Source organism: Nilaparvata lugens, chromosome 14 (assembly GCF_014356525.2).
Source record: "Nilaparvata lugens isolate BPH chromosome 14, ASM1435652v1, whole genome shotgun sequence".
Classification (NCBI taxonomy): domain Eukaryota; kingdom Metazoa; phylum Arthropoda; class Insecta; order Hemiptera; family Delphacidae; genus Nilaparvata; species Nilaparvata lugens.
Window position 1 is genome coordinate 20659856 of NC_052517.1, and position 12440 is coordinate 20672295.

The following is a 12440-nucleotide window of genomic DNA, read 5'->3' on the forward strand; positions in this document are numbered from 1 at the left end:
TACCTTATTTTGTCTCTCCCTATCATTTTAATGATGTACTTATTGTATCAATCAATAAAGAATAAATAGTTTATAAAGCGTTTTTGTCAACTTGAATAATAGAGAAACGATAGCATAAGAAGATATGCCATGGTTTGTAGAATTCATTCAAAGTTTGGAAGTTTTGTATCAAATCATAGTGTTGTGTATCAAGTTGAGATCAAATAGTATCATATTGTGTTGATACTGTATCATTTATGGTGATATGCCATGGTATAGGCGCAAATCTCACTGTTAAAAGCTGATAGAACTCACTATAGAACAAGAACAACCACAACATGATGCAGTATCAACACAATATGATACAGTATCACCACACATGATACAGTATCAGATCAATATGATACAATTTCATCTCAACTTGATACACAACACTATGATTTGATACATTCGCTATCTGCTTTGTGGAATGATAGACAAGGATAGCAACACCAATGTTAATCAGGTACTGCCATTATAACGTGGACCTCACTATAGAACAAGAACAACCACAGCATGATACAGTATCAACACAATATGATACAGTATCATCTCAACTTGATACACAACACTATGATTTGATACATTCGCTATCTGCTTTGTGGAATTATAGACAAGGATAGCAACACCAATGTTAATCAGGTGCTGCCATTATAACGTGGACCTCACTATAGAACAAGAACAACACTACATGATACAGTATCAACACAATAATTTAAAATGAAGGATCTAAATTTAAAAATCTACATTGTGAAAATACTTTAGGACTGGAAATGTTGTGAAGTGAACAACTACAAGACTTAACCTATTTGGGACTATGTGTAACCTTATCTAAATTTGGGAGAGGAATAGCACAAGGTTACCTTATTTTGTCTCTCCCTATCATTTTAATGATGTACTTATTGTATCAATCAATAAAGAATAAATAGTTTATAAAGCGTTTTTGTCATTTAAATACAGTCATTGGGTCGATTGAAAAGAAACTTGAATAATAGAGAAACGATAGCATAAGAAGATATGCCATGGTTTGTAGAATTCATTCAAAGTTTGGAAGTTTTGTATCAAATCATAGTGTTGTGTATCAAGTTGAGACCAAATTGTATCATATTGTGTTGATACTGTATCATTTATGGTGATATGCCATGGTATAGGCGCAAATCTCACTGTAAAAAGCTGATAGAACTCACTATAGAACAAGAACAACCACAATATGATGCAGTATCAACACAATATGTATCACCACACATGATACAGTATCAGATCAATATGATACAATTTCATCTCAACTTGATACACAACACTATGATTTGATACATTCGCTATCTGCTTTGTGGAATGATAGACAAGGATAGCAACACCAATGTTAATCAGGTACTGCCATTTAACGTGGACCTCACTATAGAACAAGAACAACCACAGCATGATACAGTATCAACACAATATGATACAGTATCATCTCAACTTGATACATTCACTATGATTTACAAAATCATACACACTTTGATTTGATACATTCGCTATCTGCTTTGTGGAATGATAGACAAGGATAGCAACACCAATGTTAATCAGGTACTGCCATTATAACGTGGACCTCACTATATAGCGAGAAACGCATCGATCGCCCACCCTACCGTCCCTATTTTACAAGGTGACTTTCTGATTGTCCGACTCACAGTTTGATAGGAAAGTCGTCGGCGCCATACAGCAGCGGCGCCTCGTGTGGCTTACGCCTATGCTTGCCATCGTAGAGCACCACCTTGGAGAGCGGATTGGTGTGGTGACCGAAGTCAATCTTAACCAGGCAACAGCGCAGGTCAGAGTTAACCGCCGTTAAAATTGAGTCGGCTCGGCGTTTCACAGCAGCCAACGGTTCGTCAGGTCTCTGTCAAACGAAAACAATCATCAATAATTATTTTATTCAATTCAACACAAAAAAAAACAATACAATCAAAATACTCAATCAAAATGACTCAAGAAATACTAGTAGTTCTGTGAACAGTAGACCTCGCGCTCAGTAAAGTTATGTTTTCTCAAAAATTAATGAATAATTTATCAATTTAAAATGTCTAGAAAAAATCCTAAATAAACATAGAGCTTTCTGTCCTATCGTACCGTGACGTTTCATCCCGGAATGTGAGTGTGAGCGCTGTTATCAGGTCTGGCTGCAACTGTCTACAACGTTGATGGAAAGATACAATTTTCAAGATGTTTGATGTTTTTGAACGGGTAGTATTATAGTCAACTGTCTACTAACGTTAATGGAAAGATACATTTTCAAGATGTTCGATGTTTTTGAACGGGTAGTATTATAGTCAACTGTCATGGCTTACTTTAGATAACTAAAGTTACTAAATTATTAAATTTTAATTATTAAAATTATTAAATTTACTCTATCTATGCAACTGTCTACTAACGTTGATGGAAAGATACATTTTCAAGATGTTCTATGTTTTTGAACGGGTAGTATTATAGTCCACTAGACAGCTGATTTATAATGAATAATTCCATAGTCTGATTTTTACTCTAATATTGGCATATGAAGGAGGCTCCTTTTTCCTTTTATATTATCCTTGAAATGCAAAATTTCCAAAAAACCTTGTATATACGTCGACGCGCAATTAAAAAAGGAACATACCTGTCAAATTTCATGAAAATCTATTACCGCGATTCGCCGTAAATGCGCAACATATAAACATATAAACATTAAGAGAAATGCCAAACCGTCGACTTGAATCTTAGACCTCACTTCGCTCGGTCAATAATAATACAAAAATAAACAGGAATTTCAATCTATCTGTTTACCCTGTTGTCAATATTTGCAGTAGCAGAAGTCTTCGGGGTGATTTACAGCATTTAATTGGGATTTCGTTTTATAATAATCAATCCCTTTTTGTGTAGTTGAGAAGTTGATATTGTGGTTTTTTGACAATTTCTTAGTCTTTTTCATTCAATAATCAATCCATTCTCAAAGAGACTGGACTCTGGTGGAGAGCATGTGTTTCCAAATGGTGACGTCGCGGAGACTAGAATCGACTGGTCTGAGTGTCACCATTTGGAAACACATGCTCTCCACTAGAGTCCAGTCTCTTCTCCACCTGAGTCGCCCAAGTGTCAGTTGAGCCTTTGAAATAGGTCTATAACCATCCTCGGTTAATTTGAGCCTAAAGAGTTGCCTTTGAAAATAAAAAGATATATTGATTGATTTACCTTTAGCACTTTGTACGACCCTATATAGGTATAGAGCTGACGTTTGAGAATCCGCTTGAGAATTGCCTGAGCTGGAGCCAGCTTGGGATCCATACTGTTGTAGATGTCGTAGAAAATGTGATCAGTCAGCTTGGCGAACGTTTTGATATCTGTGTGCGCGTCTAGCAAATTCAACCTGAAATAAGAAACACAAATTGGATTAGATGATTATAAACTAGATCAAGATTCAGTTTAAAATGTTAGCTTTCTTCTACAGTGAGGTCCAGGTTATAATGATACAGTATCAACACAATATGATACAGTATCATCTCAACTTGATACTTGTTTATTATTAGTGTGTTGTTGGGAGTGTAAGAATGTAAGAACGGCACAGTATGAGAGTACCAGCGTCACATAGCTTCACCAAAAACAACTACTAGGACTATCGGCTTCAGTTAACACTCACATTTGCAACATAACGGTCCTTTACCATGGCATATCACCACAATATGATACAGTATCACCACAATATGATGCAGTATCATCTCAACTTGATACTTGTCTATTATTAGTGTGTTGTTGGGAGTAAGAGTGTAAGAAGGGCACAGTATGAGAGACTACCAGCATCACATAGCTTCAGCAAAAACAACTACTATGACCATCGGCTTCAGTTAACACTCACATTTTCAACATAGACACCCTATACACTGTCTATTATTAGTGTGTTGTTGGGAGTGTAAGAGTGTAAGAAGGGCACAGTATGAGAGACTACCAGCGTCACATAGCTTCACCAAAAACAACTACTAGGACTATCGGCTTCAGTTAACACTCACATTTGCAACATAGACACCCTATACACTGTCTATTATTAGTGTGTTGTTGGGAGTGTAAGAGTGTAAGAAGGGCACAGTATGAGAGACTACCAGCGTCACATAGCTTCAGCAAAAACAACTACTAGGACTATCGGCTTCAGTTAACACTCACATTTGCAACATAGACACCCTAAACACTGTCTATTATTAGTGTGTTGTTGGGAGTGTGAGAAGGGCACAGTATGAGAGACTACCAGCGTCACATAGCTTCACCAAAAACAACTACTAGGACTATCGGCTTCAGTTAACACTCACATTTGCAACATAAACGCCCTACACCATAGGATATGACCCACACATGATACAGTATCACCACAATGTGATACAGTATCATCTCAACTTGATACACAACACCATAATTTGATACAAACCTTTGAATGAATTCTACAAACCATGGCATATCTTCTTATGCTAGGTTTCCTCTACAGTAAGACTATAGTGATGTCCACGTTATAAAGTCAGCTACTGATTAACATTTGTGTTGCTATCCTTGTCTGTCATTCGACAAAACAGATAGCGCTATCCTCCACCACCTCCGCACTGTTCCCAGATCGTGTTTCAACAATGTACGAATACAATAAATTGACAAAATATTTCATCTCAATCATAGAAAATTATTATTTTATTTAATCATTGAAAGATATATTTTCTTTTCGAATAAAAATAGTACTGATTATCTAGAACTAGAATGAACAGTTGATATTACATCAGATATACCGGTATCATCTATACTCTATAGAAGGAATATTGGTAAATCTGTTCTCCTATATTTCTCCGCTACCATTATAACGTGGACCTTATCAAGCTTGAACGTCCGTAGAATTAATATGAAATGTTTGAAAAATAGGGTTTTTTATTCACTTACTCTTCACCGTTGTCTGTAGGGATTTTGTAGACCTCGTTCGCTAGTATTATGGCATCCTTCCACCTAAAAATTAAACAAATTGTGTTATATAAGAATGTTCACATCAGCAATAGTTGCTCAAAGGAATTCAACACATTGTTTTATGTAGGAGTATTCACACATCAGCGATAGTTGCTCTGATATGAAACGTGTAAGATTATATGAGGGAGTTCACCTATCAGGAATAGTGGCTCTAATAAGAAACCTATAGGATTATATAGAAGTCTACAGATTGAAATAAATTGGAAGTTGCATTTGATCAAATGCTAATTGATGAATAATTATTATTAAACGAAAATCCCAATTAAATGCTGTAATTCACCCCGAAGACTTCTAGAACTGCAAATATTGACAACAGGGTAAACAGCTAGATGGAAATTCGATGAGCGCTACTATACAAAAATTATTTGTCAGCCCGGGAATCGAACCCAGTACATCCTAATTGCCGGTCAGGAATGCTTACCCTTACACCAAACTGACAATCTCTGGATAGCAGCGCTCATTTTATACAAAGCCATAGCGGCCAGCCAGTCTGCAGATTGAAATAAATTGGGAGTTGCATTTGCAGAAGTCTTCGGGATGATTTACAGCATTCAATTGGAATTTTCGTTTAATAATAGTTTTATAGAAGAGTTCACATATCAACGAAAGTTGCTCTGATATGAAACTTATATGATTATACGGGAGTGTTCACACATCAGCGATAGTTGCTCTGCTATGAAACTCTTATGATTATACGGGAGTGTTCACACATCAGCTTTAGTTGCTCCGATATGAAACGTGTAGGATTATATGAGAGTGTTCACACATCAGCGATAGTTGCTCCGATTGAAACGTGTAGGATTATATGAGGGAACTCACATGAGATCAATGTTCTTGACAACTGGGTGCTGGTAGGCCCTCAGGTGCAGGTCGGCTCTCACTCTGAATATATCCAGCACACTATACTTCTCCTTGTCTTTGAAGGCTATCACTCTCTTCGTCTTCTTCTTCCCACCCTCCTTCTCCTCATCTTCTTCTTCTCCGTCTTTGAAACAAAAACACGAGAACAATTAAAATTAACACATGAATCATAATTAACTGAGTGAAGTGAGGTCTAAGATTCAAGACGATGGTTTTGCATTTCTCTTTATTCATGTTGCGCATTTACGGCGAAACGCAGCAATAGATTTTCATGAAATTTGACAGGTATGTTCTTTTTTTAATTTCGCGTCGAGGTATATACAAGATTGTTGGTAATTTTGCATTTCAAGGATAATATAAAAGGAAAAAGGAGCCTCCTTCATACGCCAATATTAGAGTAAAAATCAGACTATAGAATTATTCATCATAAATCAGCTGTCGAGTGGATTATAAATTGCATGCAATTCAATATCTCAATGTAACTTATTGAAAACGCAGCTGTTGTGTGGACTATTAATTACATGCAGTGAGGCATGCAATTGATAACTTGAAATAGCATAGTATTTTCTCCCGACTTTTCTCTGCTTTCAACTCGGTAAGCTTTTGATTAGTAGTATAGCTGGTTACATCAAATTATTAGCATTGTCGATACAACAACCCAAACAGCCATTAGTCGTTTACACACAGATATCTCGCCGACACGACAGGACAGGACAGAATATGAGGAGACTATGGTTAATAACTGCACGAGGTCTACTCTTCACAGAACTACTAGTACAATACTGAATCATATTGTGTTGACACTGTATCATTCATATGGTGATATTCCATGGTAAAGGACCGTTATGTTGCAAATGTGAGTGTTAACTGAAGCCGATAGTCCTAGTAGTTGTTTTTGGTGAAGCTATGTGACGCTGGTAGTCTCTCATACTGTGCCCTTCTTACACTCTCACACTCCCAACAACACACTAATAATAGACAGTGTATAGGGTGTCTATGTTGCAAATGTGAGTGTTAACTGAAGCCGATAGTCCTAGTAGTTGTTTTTGGTGAAGCTATGTGACGCTGGTAGTCTCTCATACTGTGCCCTTCTTACACTCTTACACTCCCAACAACACACTAATAATAGACAGTGTATAGGGTGTCTATGTTGCAAATGTGAGTGTTAACTGAAGCCGATAGTCCTAGTAGTTGTTTTTGGTGAAGCTATGTGACGCTGGTAGTCTCTCATACTGTGCCCTTCTTACACTCTCACACTCCCAACAACACAATAATAATAGACAGTGTATAGGGTGCCTATGTTGCAAATGTGAGTGTTTACTGAAGCTGATAGTCCCAGTAGTTGTTTTTGGTGAAGCTATGTGACGATGGTAGTCTCTCATACTGTGCCCTTCTTACACTCTTACACTCCCAACAACACACTAATAATAGACAGTGTATAGGGTGTCTATGTTGCAAATGTGAGTGTTAACTGAAGCCGATAGTCCTAGTAGTTGTTTTTGGTGAAGCTATGTGACGCTGGTAGTCTCTCATACTGTGCCCTTCTTACACTCTCACACTAATAACAGACAGTAGTCGACAGTAATCGGAGAAGAAATTTGGAAAATAAACGACCTATACCATGTGATATCTTCTTATGCTATCTTTTCTCTATGGTCTTACCTGGAACGTCGATTAGCAGACAGAATTCGAGAAGCCGTCGATAGTCGAATGTAATGAGGATGTTCAACTGGAGACCGTCTCTCAAAAAGTAGTCCCATTTATCAACATCGATGTCGTTTTCTTTGTTGGCAACTATCTGAAAAAATCAGAATGAAATTTGTAGAAATAGATTGAAGCGTTCACACCAGCAAAAGTTGCTTGAAGGAATGAAATGAGTGGAGTTAGATGGGAGCGTTTAAACTAGCGATAGTTGCTTCATGGATTGAAATGTGTGGGGTTACAGGAGGGCGTTCACACCAGAAATAGTTGCTCTCGAAGGAATGAAATGAGTGCAGTTAGATGGGAGCGTTCACACAGCAATAGTAGCTTTATGGGATGAAATGTGTAGGGTTACATGAGGGCGTTCACACCAGCAATAGTTTCTTCATGGAATGAAATGAGTGGGGTTACATGAGGGCGTTCACACCAGCAATAGTTGCATTGTGGAATGAAATGTTTAGTTATATGCAGGCGTTCATACCAGCAATAGTTGCTTGAAGGAATGGAATGTGTATGGTTACATGAGAGCGTTCACACCAGAAATAGTTGCTCTTGAAGGAATGAAATGAGTGGAATTATATGGGAGCGTTCATACCACCGTTAGTTGCTTTATGGAATGAAATGTGTATTGTTATATGCCGGCATTCACACCAGCAATAGTTGAATTGTGAAATGAAATGTGTATGGTTATATGCCGGCATTCACACCAGCAATAGTTGCTTGAAGGAATGAAATGTGAAGAGTTACATACCGGCATTCACACCAGCAATAGTTGCATTGTGGAATGAAATGTTTAGGGTTTTATGCAGGCGTTCATACCAGCAATAGTTGCTTGAAGAAATGAAATGAGTGGAGTTTGATGGTAGCGTTCACACCGGCGATAGTTGCTTCATGGAATGAAATGAGTGGGATAACATGGAGGCGTTCACCTCGCAATAGTTTCTTGAAGGAATTAAATGTGTAGAGTTATATGCGGGCGTTCACACCAGCAATAGTTGCTTTATGAGAGTAAATGATCAAGTTTATATGGAGGCGTTCACACTAACCTGATAGAGAAATCGTTTGCTGTCAGGCAGGATGTGTCCTTCGCCCATGATCAGCTCTTTGATGAGTTTCCTCCCTGTATCATCGATGCCGTAGCGATCGAATTCTCCGATCAAATTGTTGTCTTCAATCAGGTGATCGAACATCTCTGTCGAAGCCGTTTCGTGCTGGCGAACAGAACAAAGTATTTAGTTCAAACAACGGAAAGAGAACACAAACATATATCATAGAGACTTAACCTATTTCGGACTATGTGTAGCCTTATCTAAATTTGGGAGAGGAATAGCACAAGGTTACCTTATTTTTTCTCTCCCTATCATTTTTGATGATGTACTTGTATGAATCAATAAAGAGACAATATAGCATAAGAAGATATGCCATGTTAAAGGACTGTTATGTTGCAAATGTGAGTGTTAACTGAAGCCGATAGTCCTAGTAGTTGTTTTTGGTGAAGCTATGTGACGCTGGTAGTCTCTCATACTGTGCCCTTCTTACACTCTTACACTCCCAACAACACACTAATAATAGACAGTGTATAGGGTGTCTATGTTGCAAATGTGACTGTTAACTGAAGCCGATAGTCCTAGTAGTTGTTTCTGGTGAAGCTATGTGACGCTGGTAGTCTCTCATACTGTGCCCTTCTTACACTCTTACACTCCCAACAGCACACTAATATAGACAGTGTATAGGGTGTCTATGTTGCAAATGTGAGTGTTAACTGAAGCCGATAGTCCTAGTAGTTGTTTTTGGTGAAGCTATGTGACGCTGGTAGTCTCTCATACTGTGCCCTTCTTACACTCTTACACTCCCAACAACACACTAATATTAGACAGTGTATAGGGTGTCTATGTTGCAAATGTGAGTGTTAACTGAAGCCGATAGTCCTAGTAGTTGTTTTTGGTGAAGCTATGTGACGCTGGTAGTCTCTCATACTGTGCCCTTCTTACACTCTTACACTCCCAACAACACACTAATATTAGACAGTGTATAGGGTGTCTATGTTGCAAATGTGAGTGTTAACTGAAGCCGATAGTCCTAGTAGTTGTTTTTGGTGAAGCTATGTGACGCTGGTAGTTTCTCATACTGTGCCCTTCTTACACTCTTACACTCCCAACAACACACTAATAATAGACAGTGTATAGGGTGTCTATGTTGCAAATGTGAGTGTTAACTGAAGCCGATAGTCCTAGTAGTTAATGTGAGTGTTAACTGAAGCCGATAGTCCTAGTAGTTGTTTTTGGTGAAGCTATGTGACGCTGGTAGTCTCTCATACTGTGCCCTTCTTACACTCTTACACTCCCAACACACACTAATATTAGACAGTGTATAGGGTGTCTATGTTGCAAATGTGAGTGTTAACTGAAGCCGATAGTCCTAGTAGTTGTTTTTGGTGAAGCTATGTGACGCTGGTAGTCTCTCATACTGTGCCCTTCTTACACTCTTACACTCCCAACAACACACTAATAATAGACAGTGTATAGGGTGTCTATGTTGCAAATGTGAGTGTTAACTGAAGCCGATAGTCCTAGTAGTTGTTTTTGGTGAAGCTATGTGACGCTGGTAGTCTCTCATACTGTGCCCTTCTACACTCTTACACTCCCAACAACACACTAATAATAGACAGTGTATAGGGTGTCTATGTTGCAAATGTGAGTGTTAACTGAAGCCGATAGTCCTAGTAGTTGTTTTTGGTGAAGCTATGTGACGCTGGTAGTCTCTCATACTGTGCCCTTCTTACACTCTTACACTCCCAACAACACACTAATAATAGACAGTGTATAGGGTGTCTATGTTGCAAATGTGAGTGTTAACTGAAGCCGATAGTCCTAGTAGTTGTTTTTGGTGAAGCTATGTGACGCTGGTAGTCTCTCATACTGTGCCCTTCTTACACTCTTACACTCCCAACAACACACTAATATAGACAGTGTATAGGATGTCTATGTTGCAAATGTGAGTGTTAACTGAAGCCGATAGTCTAGTAGTTGTTTTTGGTGAAGCTATGTGACGCTGGTAGTCTCTCATACTGTGCCCTTCTTACACTCTTACACTCCCAACAACACACTAATATAGACAGTGTATAGGGTGTCTATGTTGCAAATGTGAGTGTTAACTGAAGCCGATAGTCCTAGTAGTTGTTTTTGGTGAAGCTATGTGACGCTGGTAGTCTCTCATACTGTGCCCTTCTTACACTCTTACACTCCCAACAACACACTAATAATAGACAGTAGTCCACAGTAATTGGAGAAGAAATTGGCAACATAAACGACCTATTATAATTCTACGTTCATGAGAAACGATCTGGGGACAGTGCAGAGGTGGTAGGGGATAGTGTTATCTGCTTTGTGGAATGATAGACAAGGATAGCAACACCAATGTTAATCAGGTGCTGCCTTATAACGTGGACCTCACTATAGAACAAGAACAACCACAACATGATACAGTATCAACACAATATTATACAGAGTCATCTCAACTTGATACACAACACTATGATTTGATACATTCGCTATCTGCTTTGTGGAATGATAGTCAAGGATAGCAACCAATGTTGATCAGGTATAATAGCATAGAACTCGCTACACTCACCTGCCATTTGCGACCGCATGAGACGACCGTCTGCTCCCACGTGTGACTGAACGGGCCGTGACCCAGGTCGTGACACAGGCCTGCCAACTGCACACACAACTTGTCCTCGGCTGTCACTGTGACGTCACTACTGTAGCAGGCTGTGACGTCACTCATCCCCCATTTGTGTGCCGCCTGGGTGTTGGCCACTACTGCCTCCAACATTAGGCCGGCAAGGTGGCACACTCTGCACAAAACAAGCAATTTAGTTGATTTTTAGAGAGAAATGTGTAGGATTATATGGGGGCGTTCACACATGAAATAGTTGCTTTTAGAAATGAAATGTGTGGAGTTACATGGTGGCTTCCACACTGGCAATAGTTGTTCAATGAGGTGGACTGTGTAGAGTTGTATGGGAGTGTTTACACATGCAATAGTTGCTCAATGAGGTGGACTATGTAGAGTTGTATGGGGTGTACACAGCTGCGATAGTTGCTTTGAGAAATGAAATGTGTGGTGTTGAATAGTGGTGTTCACACATGCAATAGTTGCTCAATGAGGTGGAATGTGTGGAGTTGAATGGTAGTGTTTACACATGCAACAGTTGCTAAGGTGGAATGTGTAGAGTTGTAGGGGAGGGGGGTGTTCACAGCGGCGATAGTTTGTTCAATGAGGTGGATTGTGTAGTTGTATGGGAGTGTTTACACATGCAATAGTTGCTCAATGAGGTGGATTGTGTGGAGTTGAATGGTGGTGTTCACACTTCTAATAGTTGTTTTGAGAAATGAAAGATGTGTTGTTATATGGTGGCGTTCACACCGGCAATAGTTGTTCAATGAGGTGGATTGTGTGGAATTGTATGGGGGTGTTCACACATGCAATAGTTGCTTTGAGAAATGAAAGATGTGTTGTTATATGGTGGCGTTCACACCGGCAATAGTTGCTCAATGAGGTGGAATGTGTGGAGTTAAATGGGGGTGTTCACAGCGGCAATAGTTGCTTTGAGAAATGGAATGTGTGGTGTTATATATGGTGGCGTTCACACATGCAATAGTTGCTCAATGAGATGGAATGTGTAAAGTTGTATGAGTGTGTTCACATCGGTGATACAGATTTTTTGCTGTATGGAATGTATGAGATTGTATAGGGGTGTTCAGTTCACACCAACCCAGTCAATTATTCTCTAACTTGTATCCCGTTTTGTAATTTGCGATTTTCTACCTTTCTGTTGCAGCCTTGCATTAAGA

The 12440-nt window shown here is 38.9% G+C and overlaps 1 protein-coding gene across 3 annotated transcripts in view; it reads right to left on the reverse strand.

Annotated features, from left to right (window-relative positions):
• LOC111052554 (deoxynucleoside triphosphate triphosphohydrolase SAMHD1) overlaps positions 1 to 12440 on the reverse strand; it is a 34227-nt gene that overhangs the window by 975 nt on the left and 20812 nt on the right. For all 3 annotated transcript variants that reach the window (XM_039441047.1, XM_039441046.1, XM_022339274.2), the window contains exons 3-9: positions 11215 to 11440; positions 8631 to 8795; positions 7546 to 7681; positions 5842 to 6007; positions 4942 to 5004; positions 3226 to 3400; positions 1692 to 1900 (exon numbers count right to left, since the gene is read on the reverse strand). In XM_039441047.1, the coding sequence (XP_039296981.1) occupies positions 1692 to 1900; positions 3226 to 3400; positions 4942 to 5004; positions 5842 to 6007; positions 7546 to 7681; positions 8631 to 8795; positions 11215 to 11440 (1140 nt within the window). The remainder of the gene's footprint in view (positions 1 to 1691; positions 1901 to 3225; positions 3401 to 4941; positions 5005 to 5841; positions 6008 to 7545; positions 7682 to 8630; positions 8796 to 11214; positions 11441 to 12440) is intronic.